Source organism: Lepisma saccharinum, chromosome 4 (genome assembly GCF_977018435.1).
Source record: "Lepisma saccharinum chromosome 4, izLepSacc3.1, whole genome shotgun sequence".
Classification (NCBI taxonomy): Eukaryota; Metazoa; Arthropoda; class Insecta; order Zygentoma; family Lepismatidae; genus Lepisma; species Lepisma saccharinum.
In genome coordinates this window covers 114797263-114816537 of record NC_139232.1, presented here as the reverse complement: position 1 = coordinate 114816537, position 19275 = coordinate 114797263, and the positions used below count along the sequence as shown (strand labels likewise).

General features: G+C 34.4%; 1 protein-coding gene and 1 long non-coding RNA gene across 2 annotated transcripts in view; one reads left to right on the top strand and one right to left on the bottom strand.

Annotated features, from left to right (window-relative positions):
- The window catches only part of LOC145986814 (uncharacterized), a 268487-nt gene that overhangs the window by 169687 nt on the left and 79525 nt on the right, over positions 1 to 19275 (top strand). The window lies entirely within an intron of this gene.
- Positions 2250 to 19275, bottom strand: part of LOC145986511 (uncharacterized) — a 29735-nt gene continuing 12709 nt past the window's right edge. Inside the window, exons 5-9 of the mRNA XM_083120599.1 lie at positions 8542 to 8610; positions 6360 to 6473; positions 4378 to 4512; positions 2928 to 3092; positions 2250 to 2365 (exon numbers count right to left, since the gene is read on the bottom strand). Coding sequence (XP_082976725.1) covers positions 2929 to 3092; positions 4378 to 4512; positions 6360 to 6473; positions 8542 to 8610 — 482 coding nt within the window. The 3' untranslated portion in view covers positions 2250 to 2365; position 2928. The remainder of the gene's footprint in view (positions 2366 to 2927; positions 3093 to 4377; positions 4513 to 6359; positions 6474 to 8541; positions 8611 to 19275) is intronic.

Genomic DNA, 19275 nt, shown 5'->3' with positions numbered 1-19275 from the left:
TTTGTAACCACTTTCATCCGTTTAATTTAATCAACGTGCATCTGCAGGGCACTGTGAAAACAGGAGTCCAGAGTTCTCGGTTTATGGTTGTCCCTCGTGACTTCCATAAGTTCATTAGCTACTTATCGCGATTAAATCTATACAGCTATAAAAAATGATGGAAGGTGGCAAAAATTAAATATATTAGAGGGGATGAACAGGTAACAAAACACACTTTTTTGTAGTTTCTTCAACAATATTCATTGGCTTTTTTAGTTCTGGGATACATTTTACATTCCAAATTATTTCATTATTCACTGCAGAGTACAACACGTCGAACAAGAATGCGCGCTCTTCACGGGTTCTAATCCCGGCCTAAGTTGTTCTTTGTGAGGTCCCTTCATCAATTTCATTATATCATCACTCATCCTCATTTTCGCGATAACCAAATGTGGCAGAAAGGTGAAGTATAATAAACCAAACCAACGACAACAATTATAACGCGCATTTTCTTGCCCAAATTAATACATCCGTGTTTATAACTGTTTAGCTTACCCATTTTTTTTATTGAAGGTCAAATTATTAGTATATTTAAATAAAATACTACTAAAACGAGAGCGAGAAAGAGCGTGAGCAAATATTTGTTACTTAATCATTATATATTCGATATTTGAAAAAAGAAAAGAAACCATAACATTTTTGTCTGCACATAATACAAGTACGTTCCCATTTATATACAAATAAAACTACATCCCATTTTATACATACATATTGTACAACGTTTAAGAGGTTGTGAAAATACAGAGAACATAAGTACTGCAGAAAATTTTCCCCTGAGTTCTTTAGAGGATTTACAGAGGAATCGAAGGGAAACCTATCCCGTATCTGTTCTATAGGAGATAGACTGGACGACCTGAAACCACGGGCTTTCAACAAATGGAGCGGGGGGCAAGGGAGATAAAGGCAGAAATCTTCCCTTTCCCTTCGGGCGGTTGTCTATACCTGGATCTCGTAAGGCGGAAGAAGAGCCAGCTAGGGTATTCAGCCTTGCCAGCTGATCACATCGAGGGACGAGAAGCGCGTGGAAAAAATTTTGCATATGAACTAAAGCTTCAAGATAATAAATATTGTGATTTGAAAATAATTAGAGACATGAGATTGATTGATTTATCTCTGCTAGACTAGCTACTCCTCAGTGCAAGTCACTGAAGAAGACTGATAAATTACAAAATGTATTTTTTAATCAATCACTCTTCACTCTAATCTCATTTAGTCGTAACTTTAAAAATAATCAAGTATATAATTTTAAACTTACTGCGTATGATAATATTCTGTAATCCTTCCCTAGCTTGTGAATTGTAATAATTTTCCAAATTCACTATTTTGCAGTTTGAATTCAAATCATAGAGAATAGAGAAATTAAGTCATTTTCTTAGAAGATAATATTGGTACTTAACAAATCCATACCTGGATCTGTATTAGTTCGTTATTTCCATTTACAAAAACATCGATTTAGTTTAGTTTGTAATTCTCAGGGAAAAATGTAAATTTTGTCCTGGAAAACCTGGAAAAGCCAGGGAATTTCATTTCTGCTTGTTTGTAGCCACCCTGATTATGTGAAAAAATATATTCAGCCAAAATTAAAAACAAAGTGAAATATTGTAATAATATAGCTACTCTTTTAATGTTAGAGTTCTACAAAACTGCGAACATCATTGCTCTTATTTTTAAAAATTAGTTGACTACCTTTGAAGTAGCTAAACATAATATTCATTTTCTTGTAATACAATTTTGCATAACAGGTATTTTAACAGGCCCCGGTGGTTCAGAGACGCCGGGGGTCCTGGGTTCGAATTCTGGCTCGGACATGGATGATTGTGATTGTCTGTCCTGAAAAAGTCCTGAAATTGAAATATGAATTAAATGATATGAGTGAATGAAATGTGAAAAAAAAAGTCGGTAACGCGTCTGACTACCATGCTAAAGGTCCCGTGTTCGATCTCCGGCCGGTTCAAATCCGGGAACTTTTCTAACGTTGGAAGCGGCCCCGGCGTCCACCAAGCGTCGAATGACATGGGAAACCCTGGGGGGTAAAGGCGGTCAGGGGCGTGATGCTGCACATCACCCGTACTCACGACCGGATCAAGTAAGTGTGGGGCGTTACCTCCACACCTTCTATACGCCTTCATGGCGTGGTGCTTAGCACAGGGGAACACTTTACTTTTTTATTTCATTCGACAAGGAAAAGGGTTACCGTAAAACTAATTGGCGTCTTCTTCTAATATTTATTAATTTATTGAACATTTCATGTTGAATCACATATCTTGCATACTTGACAGAATTCTTGTCAAAAGACTTCTTCAGTTGGCTATGGTAGGTTTGTAACCTGCAAATGAAATAAAAGTCACAGATTGTAGTTAAGAGACGGAAATTATCGATATATAAGTTTAATTGTGAGTTAGTGAGTACCCTTACTTCGAGGTAAGTATAAACAACGTGGTTCATAGTTCAATAATGAATTTTCACAGCATGGTGATATTCCTGTAAATGTGCAGATAAAACAAGGTTAGACTGATTTATGTGAGCTCTTGGTCAAAACTATGTTTATATGGTACGAGTTTATGGACCAATTTTTGAAACATTTGGATCACAAATACAAGAGAAGACAATTCTTTCAAATTACTTACCTTCTTGTTGAGCAATATTATAGATTAGAAACAAAAATTGATTCGACCATCTCCATACCATTTATCTATTTGTAATAAACAATACAAAAAAATATTATTACAAAAGTCCGTAAGTATTTCTTCCTCAACGATATCGACACCAGTCTTAGTCCCTAACGGATATGTGTCAGAGAGAAAAAATAGTATTAAATTGGTAAGATTAAGGTGAATTGTCAACTTGGAAGAAAAAGTATAATTTTCTTAGAATATATAATCGTTTACCTCAAACTTTTATAGCTGATGCGTCAAATTGATCCCTTACTTTTCCATGAGCGCAGGGGTACGCAGTGCACACCTCTATCCCCTGTTGTAGGCAAAGACACGTATTACAGAACCTCTTGTACATGGTTTTAGGAGTACATCTCTGTATCCCATCATTGGATCTGCCTTAAAATACAGTAAAGTCGGATAAATATTAAACTCTTGGGAAACTAATATTAAATAAGTATAGATGCATTGTAATTATATGAATTGTTACGCCCCAGTTATTATCTAGAAACTTAAAACGAGCAAGGTGTGTGTGTTTTGAGATCGACAGTGGTAGCAAAAGATTTTGAAGAAAGTATGGATAGAATTATGAAAGCAAGTAGGATAAGTCTTGCACTCTAAAATGATGAGGGTGCTTATATCTAAACTTTGTCTCTTAATGCTTTCCTTTTTTAAAAACTTTTATTTTTTTCTTTCTGGCATGGCCTTCTGCGGATATACAGCTCACAACTGCTATGGATTTAGCTGTGAGCTTGTCACTGAACATACAAAGTTAGCTGCGCAGCGAAATATTCAATAGCATGCGTTGTGGACTTCTGCGTCTGCTCACAATAGCTGAAGGCTGTTGATGCGAGGGACCTGGTTACGTTAGATAACTGCTGTCTCGTGAGTCTGTGGAGCATGGCTGCACACAACGGTAGAGAAGGGGAGAAAGCGAGCGTGAGGAGCAAAGGGGTGCAGCAGCCGCGTTTTCGCTGCCATGCACTCACTTCCCTTCTCCCGCGTTGATTGGTTGAAACTTCTTGAGTCACTACTTGTGCAGACTTGCTTTCGTTCGTTTGCTCCAGAACTTCCCGAGACAGAGTGTATAAGGCATAGATCTGTCACAAATGCATTTTATCATATGATAGCTAATATAAAAGATCATATAAAAGATCTGGCTGATTAAGCAACATTGAAACAAGTTGCGGATATTCTATAAAATATTTAGCAACATCCTGACAATGTGAAAGGAAAAAGGCAAAATTGGTAGTTTACTTTAAAAATCTCTATAATCAAACGAATGTATTACAGTGATCGTGTTTATTTATAAGTTATTACATATCGTCTTTGGCGTAATTAAAAATAATTCTATCAAAACTTACGCTATGTTGTATAAAAAGTGGTTCAGTATCCGTCTTCAATAAAACATGCAGAAAGCATAGTAAATGCTACAATCAAAAAAAGAATTAGAAAAGGATATAAACTTATTACCAATACTGCTCAAATTATTATTGATGGTCAAAGAATGAAAGCGAATCAAATATAAAGGAAGATATTATTGTAAATCTATACGATAAGAAATATAAATGCCCATGAGCAGAAGAGCTGTAATCTATGCGGAAACACGTCTACAGTACATGAGCACATGGTGCATTTACAGATTCAAAATAAGAGGAAGAAATAATAAAAATGCAGGACTTACGACTTGATGATAGTGCGTTCTGGAGGTCGTCAAAACATTTCCTGGCGGAACATGATTTCAAACCCTCTCGGGTACAAGTACAGACGTTACACCCTTCTTTGAAGGATGTGCCTGGCTTACATGATTCGCTAGTTGCTGTGAAAGATAACAATTTACGTTAAGTTAAATATCTACTACTTTAATATCATAGACTTCTTTGTAATTAATTATTGCTAATATAATTAATCGAAATATTTAAAAATTATACAAAAAATATAAATGATAGGCGAACTGACATACATTGATAGAGCTAATATCGTTTAGAATTGTAGCGTATAAAATAAAAAACAGAGGTTCGTATCGTACTTTCCCATTCTTTAAAACTATATTCGATTTAATTTTCTGAAAATAATAAATTAAATTGACCTCACTTTATTGTCTTATTACTCATCTTGTAGAGCCGTGCAATAATTGCAGAACATTTTTAAGACCTGAATTGCTCTAACAGAAATGTTGATGTTTCAGCTAAACCAATTTCTTCTCTACGAAAAGATGATGATCATTAATACGTTATTACTTATTATGACCCATGAATAGATTCGAGACATTATGGGCCGTGTAAGCATAATATGAGTGTCTCAGTATTTGAGAATTTATTTGAAGCTATGTATGTGAAAATTGCTGAAAGTAATTCATTAAATTCATTAAATTAATGAAAGTACAAGAAAATATCTGAAAATGGCTGCAAGGAAATGAAGAAATCGTATACAAGATCTAAAAATTGACAACTATAACTTTGAAGGGGTTAAAAGTTTTGTCTATCTTGGATCAATAGTTAATAATAATATAGAGTTACTCAAGAGATACAAAAAAGAATTATGGTAGGAAATCGAGCATACTTTGCAAATCTCTCACTATTAAAATCTCAACTAATATCAATATCAACAAAAAAGAAAATATATGAAACACTAATAATACTAGTTGCAGTATATGGATCAGAAAGTTGGAATATTAGTACCGAAGATACCAACAAACTACGTGTATTCGAAAGAAAAATAGTACGAAGAATTTATGGACCTGTCAATGAGGGAAAGACGTCGAGAATACGCAATAATATGGAAATAGACAATACATTAGAAATGGAAGATATAGCGAGATTTGTAAAATCAAATCGATTAAGATGGATGGTACATATTGAGAGAATGCAAGAGGGAGAGATACCAAGAGCTATTCACCGTGCCGAGATGGAAGGGAGAAGAAAAAGAGGAAGACCACGAAACCGCTGGCTAGATGAAGTGGAGATCTGAAAACCCTAGGAGTTAGAAATTGGAGAAATGCTGCAAAGAATAGATAAGAATGGAGAGCTGTAATTGAGGAGGCCAAGGTTCATCCAGAACTGTAGTGCCGGATAAGTAAGTAATGTGAATATTGCTATAACGCTCTTTTAGGCATTGAGTTAGTTAAGGATTTCATTGAACATTATACTCTGGCTAGTAAGAATTGAATATAGTAGATTTCGTTATGAGTAAATCAACTCGTCAAAATGAAAGTTAAGGTTTTATTTTCACAGCAACGCAGGCCTATCACGCATTTCTAAGAAGTAAATTAGATTTTTCAATTATTTCGAACTAATTTAAGTTTTTCTCGGCTGACCCCTATTTCCCCTAATAAGGTGCATTTTTATAATTTTTGTCAAGGTGAAATTTTCTTAGCACATCCTTTCACCCGACACGATTAGATGACGTCAGTTGGTGAAGGCTCTTGACTTTGAAAAGTCATTATTTTAATTTTAAGGTTTTGACACATATTAATTGCCCATGTTGACTTACGTAGGATGTCTTAATATTAAAATACACTCCAAATCTGTCGTTTTGAGCAAGTTTGCAACCTACGTCACATGAAAATTCCGAAACGCAGAAGTACTGAAACACGAGAAGTGTCCCACCTATATGCATGCGTAGTGAATATTTCAAAATGTTAACTTATTAAGATTATTCACTTACTTTTCTTTTCTGGTGAACATTTAGCAGTGGTACATGCCTTCATACCAGGAGGCAGGCAAAGGCAGTAGTTGCATCCGTTCCAGAAATCAGAATTTATGACACAAAATTTATTTCCTAGAAGACGCATTAAGAGAACACAATTATCAACTCTATCTAATACTTATTTCACACTATTTACTATTTGTACACTTTTCACTTTGTAAAACACTTTTCTTGGGTTGTAATAAATGCAATGAATTTTGAGAAACTTTTCAAAACATTCATTTTGGTACAGAAAACAATATTGCAGTTCTAAACCACACCACAAGCAAAGTTCTACACTATAAACGTATTCTTAATGTTGTGTAAGGTGCTGCCACCTAGGTAAACAAAGCTGCACTATGCCAGTGCCTGGGGCAGTACGTCCTCCGACCCACAGCGGAATACCTCGCTTATCTCTTGCTCCGGCTAGCACGACAAACACCACATGGTGGCAGCGGTGGGATTCGAACCCACGCCTCCGAAGAGACTGGTGCCTCAAACTTGCCAAAAACTTTGTTTAAACTGTTTTGTAATAGGAGGTAAGATTTATGTAGAATATGTAAACAAACATAGCTTAAATAAAGAAGGGGGATGTTGTGTAAGGTGCTGCCACCTAGGTAAACAAAGCTGCACTATGCCAGTGCCTGGGGCAGTACGTCCTCCGACCCACAGCGGAATACCTCGCTTATCTCTTGCTCCGGCTAGCACGACAAACACCACACTTAATACACAAATATTAATTGAAGGGGACTGGTGTAAAACATGGTAAGTGACATTTTGGTAATTTTTGAGTTACAAAGTAAAATGTGCCACCTTCAATTTTCGAGTGAAATTGCCATGTCATACAATTTGCATTGGACTCAGTGAAACCTTCTCAAATTGTTAAACACAACAAGAAAACAATTTACCTACAGTGTAGCTTCTAATAACATTTTTTCTTATTGAACTCAGAAATGACCAAAATGTCACTTACCATGCTTTACATCCGAGCTCTTAAATTAACAATAGTATGTAACAGAAGTTGTTTAAAAAGTTATGCGAGAATAAGGTAAAATGTAACGTTCTCCGTACATATAGCATCGTGCCATGAAGGCATATTTAAACGCGCGGTCATGAAAATAGGCGGCTGGGCGGAATTGCGCTGTTGCCACATATGGGAGAAGCAAAGCGAGAGTGGGACAAAAGTGGCGCACTGTGTGGCAACGTCGACCGAGCTGCGTTGCCTAGTTCGAGCGTCACACCGACCTTTCTCAGGAGCACTTTTGTGTCATCCCTGACCTTTCAGGCAAATACTGTCAGTTTGTATGACACGGATTACAAAGACCAACTCAACAACGAGATCTTCCATTCTCTTAAACCTCCGAACACACGAGGTTGTGCTCCGACGTGGCAACAGCGCGAACTTCTGCCATCCGTGTAATTTCAAGGCCGTGCGTTTAGGGAATGTGATACGAGAATGGAAGTTACTCGTAATGTACGAGAAATAATTTCACTCCAGATCCGACGTGTTAGACGTATAAATACACGAAAATGCTACTTTATCAGCGTCCACGAGATTAGGCTACGAGATAGAAGTACACCAGTGCCTTATGGGAAAGCTAGCAAAGCTGGTTTCAGCACACGATGTGGCAACATTCATCATGCAGTGTTGCCTAATTTAAGAATGTACCTGCATCAAAACGAAAGTGATCATTATCACCTCTGAACTTTCCAACACTGGTGATGATATTATTGCATCACTTATGATACAAAGATATACCACAAGACGAAAACATGCATTGTTTAAAATCTTCGAACAAATTCAGTTGTGCGTAGATAATTGCACAACTTCAGCCAAACTATTTTTTCGTGCCTCCGAGTACCTTTCGTATTACCCAGCACCACGTATTATTTATTAATAACCGCGGGTGTTTAACCATGGTGCTGTTACAGACTGACAAGTGAGATACTAATATATTTTCCATACGTAGTGAATTCATCTAAACACTTCTACTAAATTATGCACTAATTATGTGTACTAACTTTTTAAACGCTAAAAATCAATGCATCTACTTGAGGAAAATGTTCTTGTGGCTTGTATACGTATTGAATTTAGCATGATACACGGTACGTCATAGACTAGTAATATAGATTTTGCGTATATAACTTTCTGAAAACTTGCCTTTGAATGGCAGTGTCGTCACCGCTACAACACAACAGACTAAGGTAAGTGCATGAAATCCTTTCATGTCTGCTGATTAAGGAGATAGAGTTGGATGGCATTACTGCTTCGAAATACGGCTGCGATGCATTAGATTTCTCTGCATTATCTTTTGTGGCGTGTTTCAGATTCTTTATATAATAAATGACACGTTGGATTTGCATACAAATTGCCTATTTTATGACAATTGTCCTTTGAGTTTTACTAATGACTTGAAACACCTCTGAATACCCTTTCACGTAACTACCGCATAAATCTTCGTTTAATGTTCTCGATGATAACTTTGTAGAGATGCTTTTATAAGCATCTATTCGAACTGATTATCATCAAGAACGTTTTAATGCTCATTAATTATGTCGAATTGGACGCATTGAAGCTTTTAGAATCAGTGTAATCACTGTTTTATCTGTATTAGCAGATCGTTCAGAATTTTGATCCGCTTTATGCTTTTATTGAAGACCTGAACTAAGTTAGAGAGTGCATGCGGGAATAGTAGTACGTACGTGCAACACGTATTGTGAATGTCAAGTGAATATGAATATACACACTGTTACGTTATTTTAGTACGAAATCAAACTACACTTCACCAGTTTGTAACTTCATTTGTGAATTCAGAATTTATGGCACTTATAGTCAGTGTTTTTAGTGTCGACGAGGCCTTTGTATCCCAGTTTCTATTGTAATTATCCATACATGTGCTCCTACCTGAACAATTTTGTGCAAGACACTTAAATTATATAGGTCAATACTAACGTTGTCTAGAATTGGAAAAATCTCACAAAAATTCGGAATACACTATTTGATACAACAGTGGATATATTTGCTGGCTATTCTCAGTATATTGTCGTTTTCAAGTATTGTAGAGTCCTTAGTCAGCTGCACCATTATATCGACGATACAAGATACGGTAAAGAGTTCAGTCTATAGTAGGCGGAGTGATAGATTAATTTCCTTTATGTACAAGTAATTATATGGACACCGCATACATCACCGAGTAAACTAGTTACATGATAATGTAACTTGAAAGGGATTAGTAATTTTGTCTAGAATTTTCTTTCACAGAATATTTAATATATTGGTGGATCTTACTCTCAGTTTGATTGGATATTAGCATTAAAAACCTAAGTGAAAAGTAATTTGTCTTGTTTTATTTAGTATATCTCAATGTTAAATAACACTAGGGTATTTGCAACCGCACCCCTTGCATAAATATTACATATTTTGTTGAAATTCTGTTTCTGATACTTAGAATACTAAATTTGTGTAAACGCAAGGAAATTAGTCTATCCTGATAAAAGTTACAAACTTTTTTAGAGTACGTTCCTTCATAAATTGAAAAATACCAAACTATTATTTTAACACAAATACGGGCGTCAAAGTGTGTATAATGTGTATTATTGTACACTATGTCCCCTTTCCAATGTTTTAATTACATCGACTCCTCTGAACGATGGATATATCAACAGCGAAAAAGTGAGAAAACGTGTGAGTTTTGTTTTAAGAACACTTTTATGAACAGCTAGGCTAATTGGGACTGGACTTACACTTTAAACTGCTATCCGAACTACTTTGGCCTCGACTGGGTATCGAGCGCCTGACTCCTTGATTAGAATGTGTGAAAGTATTAATGAAACATTACGAATTGAACAAATTAGCATCTGTGCGGGAAAAATTGTAAGAAATCCTTGGAAATTATACGGACTATTTTCTAGCATGTTTCCTCTTCAAGTTTAAAAAGTTTAAGAGGTCCCGGGTTCGAATCCTGGCCTGGGCATGGATGTTTGTGAATGTCCATTCATCAATTTCATCATTTCATCACTCATCCCCATCTTCGCAAATTAGCCAAGAGTGGAACAAAATGCGAAGTAAAATGAAGCAAATAATAATAATAAGTTTATAAACTAAACAAAATTTTAAAGCTTACATGTTAATGTTGTTTACGTTTCAGGCTGTGGCAAATACAGAATGATAAGAAAAAACATTGCTCATAAATAACCCATTTAAGCTTAAATGTTATTGCTACAGGGTGCACTTAAGAGAGAATTCACACCGATGAGAAACGCGACATGCGACATGCGATACGTGAAATGTGACACGTGTCGCTTGGAAGCGAACCCTCGGTAATCAATGCAACCTTTTTTGAACCGAAGAGACACGGCAAGATGCACGTGTCGCATGGCGCTTACATGCCTCTCGGAATGTGCCGTTTTCTCAATACCGGGACATGGTTCCACGAAGGTTGAGAACCATTTCTCTAGTGTATAGGTAGCCTATTCGTGGCGCGTGCACCTTGTCTCTTCGGTGTGAAACTCTCGTCTCGCGTGTCGCATGTTCCTTAGGGAGAATTCACACCGAAGAGACACACGACATGCGACACGAGAATTTCACACCGAGGAGAAACGTGACATGTCCCACTTCAAGAACACATCATGCGTCCATATCCCAGGAGAAACATCACAAATTCAAGAAGAATATTCAACAAACGATTGTCCACAGCAAGAATAGGTGTTGAATGTGCATTTGGTATGCTAGTTTCAAAATTCAGGGTTTTTGAGAGACCACTTGATTGCAGCCCAAATAAGGTTGACGTCATCACTAAGGCTGCGTGTGTGTTACATAATTACATTCGCCTTTATGACGGAACCCTCTCGAAACCATATTCAAATGCAGCGCTAACGGATGCCTGCAATCTTCTCCCTCAGGTTCCGTATGAGAATCATGGTCGTTTGGGCAGAGTAGAACAGCAACTTCGTGATAGGTTATGTCCTCACTTTCTGGAGCTAAGAAATGCAGTACAGTCTCAGTTCAATGTGTGTGTGTGTAGATAGACTACAGAGTTAAGTATTCGAAGTAGTGGGTTTCCTATATAAGTATAGAAAGAAAGTTGCCCACTATATCATTTGTATCTTTGTAAATAATGTACAAAATGAAAGAAATGTTTTTTTTTCAACTTATGGTAAAATTATAAAAATTAATTTTTAACTTATAACTTCATGGATAAAATAATGGCAGTATCATTACCTCAATATAGTGCTTATGTTTGTTTCTTTAATGTGAAATATGGATGATACAAGTTGACAAAAACTTTCAAAGAAAATGAATGGGTATGTTTCTCAGCTTTAATTTTTTTTTATTCGTTTCAAATAATGAGAGTAAAAAAATTGAACAAAAACAGATTAAATTAGTATTTTTTTGTGTAAACGAACTGTTATTAATGAATACGTTAGTTATCAAACAATGAAACATAGAACATTGCATTCCTAAATATTATGAGTTGATATTTTTAGTGCAAAAATTTTCATTTAACATTTTTATTTTCAACGTCTACCTCTATATAAACATTGCAGATTTTACATCGGCAACGGTATTTTTCGTAAATGCAATAAAATATATCGATATTACTGAAAGTATACGTTAAATACAGAATAGAACTACTATTTTTAATAATTACGAATTTAAAAGTATATTAGATTATCAAATAACCTGTTTACAACATCGTGTTTGAAATGTTACACATAAAATAGTATTGACATTTTATGTACGTAAATAGCGGTGTTCAACATACTACGTACTTCGAAATTTCATTATAGCTGATACGTAAATTAATATCCTAGTAGTATCGGAATTAGATAAGCTCGGTCGCTATTTAATATTCGCAATTAATTTGCACGTACTTATAACTAATTTGCACGGGTTTTAAATAATTTGCACGTACTTAGAACTCATTTGCACGTACTTAGAGTACTTTACATTTATGTATTTGCATGTTTATAACTTTTTATGAATATATAATTATTTATTTTATGAAAAATATGTATATAGCAGGTAATTAGAGGTACTAAACGCTATGCATATGGTTTTATATTCATTACTGCAAAGTATGTAATGTATAAAATGTTAATATTAATGTTTATAATATTGAAAATAAGAGTTTATGGTTTATGAACCGCTATGAAAGGTGGTAATGGTACGAAAGAAGACGGTCCCGGTACTCGAACCCGCGATATGTAACGTTATTAATTAGTACTATGTAATAATGTATGTTATTATGGTATTAAAGACGATGGTCTCAGACGACAGACAGAATACTGTCTCAGAATCTCGACTCGGCGGTGAAGGTAGAGGAGAAAGGAATTTGGGGAGTGTGCGTTCAAGGTCAAATGACGTCACAACGACAGAACAAAGAACGAACCCAATTGACCAATCAGAGAACGCGTCGGTAGATTTTCAGAACCGGTTTTTCCAAGGTTAACCAGTACGCAAGAACAGGAGAAAGGTATGCAATACTGTAGGGCAGGGGAGGGATAGATCCAGACAACAAAGGATGTCTGGAATGCGCAGCATTGGTCAAATCTCTGAAGCTATGCGTCGCTTGTAGAACTGGTTTCCGCCGCCAATTAATATTCCTCTCAGGGTTGCCCCAACGCACAGGCCGCTTTAGCGCACGTTTTTTTTATCTGTACTATGAAGAAGGGAGAGCTATCAGGGACGGGGCCTACAGTTTTCACCATTTGCTTTTATCACGGGGTAACGAACCTAGGACCCTTTGATTATTGATTTAGGTAGTAAATGTATGTTACTGTGTGCTATTTAACTTAATTTTGAGTTTATTTTTTACCAAACTTTGACTTTATGTCAAACATTTTCACAGCTTATCCTTATTTTTACAAAATAACACTATTTATACTATTCAGGCAACATTTTTTATTAAATCTTGGACTCACAAAGACAATTTTTCAACTTTTAACTTATTATTTTACAACTTGATATTAATTTTTTACAAAAATAACACTATTTATACTATTCAGGCAACATTTTTTATTAATTTTGGATTCACAAAGACATTTTTTTCAACTTTTAACTTATTATTTTACAACTTTGTTAATTTTTTACCAAAATAACACTATTTATACTATTCAGGCAACATTTTTTCATTAATTTTGGATTCACAAAGACATTTTTTCAACTTTTAACTTATTATTTTACAACTTTATGTTAATTTTTTACCAAAATAACACTATTTATGCTATTCAGGCAACATTTTTTCATTAAATTTTGGATTCACAGACATTTTTTTTCAACTTTTAACTTATTATTTTACAATTTTTATGTTAATTTTTACCAAAATAACACTATTTATACTATTCAGGCAACATTTTCTCATTAATTTTGGATTCACATTCCCATTTTTTTCAACTTTTAACTTATTATTTTACAATTTTATGTTAATTTTTTATCAAAATAACACTATTTATACTATTCAGGCAACACTTTTTATTAAATTTTGGACTCACAAAGACATTTTTTACAACTTTTTAATTTATTATTTTACAATTTTATACCTATTTTTACCAAAATAACACTATTTATACTATTCAGGAAAGACTTTTAGTTATATCTTAGTCACACAAAGTGTGTTTTTTCAACTTCTATCTGTTTATTTCACAAGTCCAGGCTTATTATTACCAAAATAACACTATTTATACTATTCAGGAAAGACTTTTAGTTATATCTTCGACACACAAAGTGTGTTTTTTCAACTTCTATCTGTTTATTTCACAAGTCCAGGCTTATTATTACCAAAATAACACAATTCAATCTGTTCAGGAAAGACTTGTAGTTATATCTTCGACACACAAAGTGTGTTTTTTCAACTTCTATTTGTTTATTTCACAAGTTTAGGCTTATTATTACTCAAATAACACAATTTCATCTATTCAGGATATTTTGTATTTACAAAGAGATTTTTTCAACTTTTAATTTATTATTTACAAGTTTATGCCTATTTTTTTTACTCAAATAACACAATTCTATCTGTTTAGGAAAGATTTTTAGTTATATTTTCGACACACAAAGTGTGAGTTTTTAATTTTTATCTGTTTATTTCACAAGTTTAGCCTAATATTTACTCAAATAACACGATTTGAACGTGTTTTTTTATTACATTTTGGACACACACACACACACACACACACACACACACACACACACACACACACACACAGACAGACAGATATATTTTCCAAGTTTACAGGATTATTCTCTAAGTTTACTCAAATAACACATTTTAAATGTGTTTTGAATTAAACTTTGTACACACGAAGTGTGTTTCGTCAATTCAAGAAAGTTTTCAATTATATTTTGGATGCAAAAGTGTGTTTTGTCAAGTTCTACCCTTTTATTTTACAAGTTTAGGCTTATTATTATTCAAATAACCAATTTCATCTATTCAGACAACATTTTGTTTGTTATATTTTACTCACAAAGACATTTTATCAATTTTAAATTTATTATTTCTCAAGTTTATGTAATTTTTTATTCTAATAATACAATTTTAACTATTCAGGCAACATTTTTGTTGCAATTTGGACTTACAAAGAGATTTTTTAAATCTTTGTATTAAATTTTCTATTTATTGCGTTTTGTATTTCACATTCGATATTACAAAGTTCTAAGGTGTGTATAATATTTCAAACTATTTTCAGGGTGTATTTGTTAATGCATTTGGATAATAACTATTAGGTTTTTGGATGAACTAATGTTAAGAATATTTCAACCAATCAGAAAATGTGTCGTTTGTATTTCCACCAATCAGAAAACGCGTCGGTTTTATTTCATCCAATTAGAAAACGCGTTGATTTTATTTCAACCAATCAGAGAAGGCGTCAGTTTTGCTTATGAGGTATAAAAACTGCGTAAAAGCAAGCAGAAGCTATTTTGAGAAGTATTTGTGAAGCATTGTGTCAGAGAAGACATCAAGTTGTGATTATTGGCCGTGAGTTTCAGACAAAGAACTCAAGAGAAGCTATAATTAAGGTAAATGATTTTTATTATGTAGCGTGTTTTTAAATAATATGTAAATGCTAATATTGAAACGAAGAAAACGTCAATACAAACCAAAAAGAATATGCGTAATGTGAACAAGTACTACAACTATATTTCTATTTTTCAGATGCTTCTAATTTTGTATGTGTGACTGAAAGGGACCATTAGTGAAAGATGGCGTCTTCAACCTCCACAAACAAGGCTAACCACACTACGGTGAGTACCTCGCAAGAGATTTTACCATTGGAATGCATATTTCTCCACTAGTTTTTTGAAATAATATATAAATCCAGAAAACAAAGAAACGAAAAAGTAAATACAGAAATGAATATGCGTAATATAAACAAGTACTACAACTATGTTTCTATTTTTCAGGTGTTCTTATTTGTGTACCTGTGAGTGGAAGGATCTATTACTGGAAATAACGTCAACGAAGTAACCGACAAGGGCATGAGTAACATGATTTCAGATGTTATCCATAAGGATTCTGTGTTGGAGATTTTGAAGAGGTATACACCTAGCAAGTATATTATATGCAGGGGTTGTTATCTAAATGTAGGCAACCATTTTTATGAGTGCGAGTGCGTATGCTGTAAAGATGAATTTCTGATTTCCGAATGTTTTTCTATTTGCCAAGGGGAAAGCCGTTTGTATGAATGCCAGCATTGTGTTGAGTGGATGTGCGAGAGAATCCAGTGTTATTTGCAGGATCAGGACAATACAAAACATATTTTTGATTTTTATATTACTAACCATGAGGATGTTGCGGATGCTTTGACGGCACACGAGGTACAGACAGAATACAAAGCTTTTTATAGTGTGTTATGTGAAATTTCAAACAATATCGAACTAGTGAAAACTCTTATAGATTCTATACGCTCAGCAGAGCTTACTTATGGTAGCACAGGATTTTTGTGAGAGTTGAATAAAGAGAGACTGACTAATAACAGCGAAAATGGTGCAATACATTATTGATGTACAAGGATTTATTTATAATAGAAAATTTATATTGCGTGAGATTTGTGTGAGTTCTACAAATTTGGACACTGTGTATTATGCGCTTGTGAGTGTTCCCGATTATTTCAATGAGAACAAAGAATCGCGCTGGGTTAAAGACAATCTCCATGCATTAATGTATGATATTCCTTGTGGATGTGAAATATACTATGTCCGGAGAGCAGTTAGGAACTTGAACTGTCAAGGTGGTACATTTTTCTGCAAAGGAAATCCCAAATTATCAAAGATTTGTTTAATATTGATAACATTGTTGATTTACAAACTGTAAACTGTCCATCCCTTAAGAATTTGTATATGTTTCAAGGAGGATTGTGCAAGTATCATTCTGATACTTCTCCCCCAGCTGAACAAGGTTGCGCATTCAGAAATGTTCAAAGACTTGTATGTTGGTACAATAATAAAAATATTAAGGTGTAATGTATTTTAGTGCAAATAATAAAGATTTGTGAAAAAGAAATGTTTTCTATGTTGTTATTTAGTTTTAAAGCCTGCATTCAAGGTATTTTCAAGTATTACCGTTTTTTTTTTGTTTTTTTTGAGTGATTGACTTAATACCAGGAGTTGTACGAGCCGTATTTTAACTACAATCACTATATGTCTATGAGGACTAAAATCCACTGATTGAACCTTAAAGCTTAGGCTTACTATGTATATTGATTACTCACAGGACAACACGAATCTTACAGAGGATTGTAGGAGGCATAGGCCCACACGCCAGAGCCTTATTAGCCTGCAAGAACAACTTATATGTTGAATTGTGACTGTTTAGAAATAATATTTATAAAGTTTAAATCATTTTCATTAGATTACATATATATTTTGGATTCAAATAAAACACTCAAGTTAAGTTTTTTAAGTTTATTTTTATTTAATATACAAATATAGAATATATCAAATTTACATATATGAAAAATACTCTACCAAAGAGCAAAAGTCACATAGGGATTACGATTTAGCCGATGCTGAGGGATTTGTAGTAAGAGAGAAATTTTTGCCATTGGTTAAAGTTGAGGGTGACTCCACCAGCGATGTTGGTGATTTCCACTTTTATGTTTTCTCCACTGCCCTCGAAGGTGAAGTAAAGTTCTTCTAAAATGTTTATAGATCTGAACCTGTCTTCTTGTGTGGGGAATCTGTTTTTGTAAGTGTCGAAGATCGCATCTGATTTGTACACGCATGATGGGTACTCTTCTCTATTTAGGACAATGTAATTTTTTCATGTTTCAAAATCAATTCAGTGTTTGTGAAAGTACCTCGAATAATGATATCCATGTTGGCAACGATGATGAATCTGGTTTCTGGTTTTATGTTGTTCATTTGGTGGGTACCTCGGATAGACTGCATTTTGGTTTGCTATCAATAAAAAGTTTTAAAAATATGCAACTAGTGCTACAAAAGGAACGGAAATTATCGACAATTTCTGGATTATAACTAAAATTCAGTTTGCCTTTTACATATCCAATATTTACAGACCAACTCTAACTAGACTTCGATTTATATAAATGTAGCGGGAACTATATTTCTGAGAATCAAACTATATTAGGATTATATGTTAAACTTATACAAAACCAGATTATTCTATGTAAGTATATTTATATTGACTGGATTATTTAACAGATCAAACAGAAAGAAGGCAAAATTCACTAAACGTAGGTGATTGCATGAAAATAACTAGGTCAAGGAGTGACCAACAGTGAGCTGAGGTTATATATAGAGGGTCGCTCTTCATAATTCTTACCTTCGCTGGATCGGCGAAGGAACGCACTTGTGGGCGGTAGAACCTGAATGGGCTCCACCAAGACATCGGAGACTCGAAGCAGATGTCTTGGTGGATGAACCCAAGTAGGGTCATAGGCGCTAGGGTCAATTTGGTCATTTCTTCTTGTATGTGGAACCAATTTGGCCAACTCCCAAATTAACTTACATTGCTTATAACTAATTAAATTTGAAGAAAAATTATAATCTCTTAGACTGTAAACATATTTTATATTTAGGCTGCACAAGATCCAATGATAAAATTAAAAAATGGTAACCGCCCAGACAGGGACTCGAACCCTGGACAGATAGGTTAAAACCCTAATGCTATACCAACTAAGCTATCTGAGCACAAGGTATTCTTTTTTTGAAAAGTTAGTTATGTTAAGAAATATCGTTTGAGAACACTTTTGGTCTGGGTCGACAGAGAAGGAGACAGCATTTCCAAAATTTTACAGACTGGATGTATTTTACCACCACTATAGAGGTCTTTACTATATGTAATTCGAAACGCTAGAGTTCAGTTAGCTTTCAAAATTGAGGTTACATAGTACAATATGTTGAAGATTTTGTGTTTGTCACGCATAACAAGTTACACTGTATCTAATTACGGACATATAATACTAAAAGTTTGCTAGTAGTTTATGAGTTGACAGAAAATTTGAGAGTTTTAGCATCATTTGTCCTGAAATGGATATAAGTGTAACTTGTTAAGTGTGCCAAACACAAAATGTTCAACATATTGTACTATGTAACCTCAATTTTGAAAGCTAACTGAACTCTAGCGTTTCGAATTACATATAGTAAAGACCTCTATAGTGGTGGTAAAATACATCCAGTCTGTAAAATTTTGGAAATGCTGTCTCCTTCTCTGTCGACCCAGACCAAAAGTGTTCTCAAACGATATTTCTTAACATAACTAACTTTCAAAAAAAGAATACCTTGTGCTCAGATAGCTTAGTTGGTATAGCATTAGGGTTTTAACCTATCTGTCCAGGGTTCGAGTCCCTGTCTGGGCGGTTACCATTTTTTAATTTTATCATTGGATCTTGTGCAGCCTAAATATAAAATATGTTTACAGTCTAAGAGATTATAATT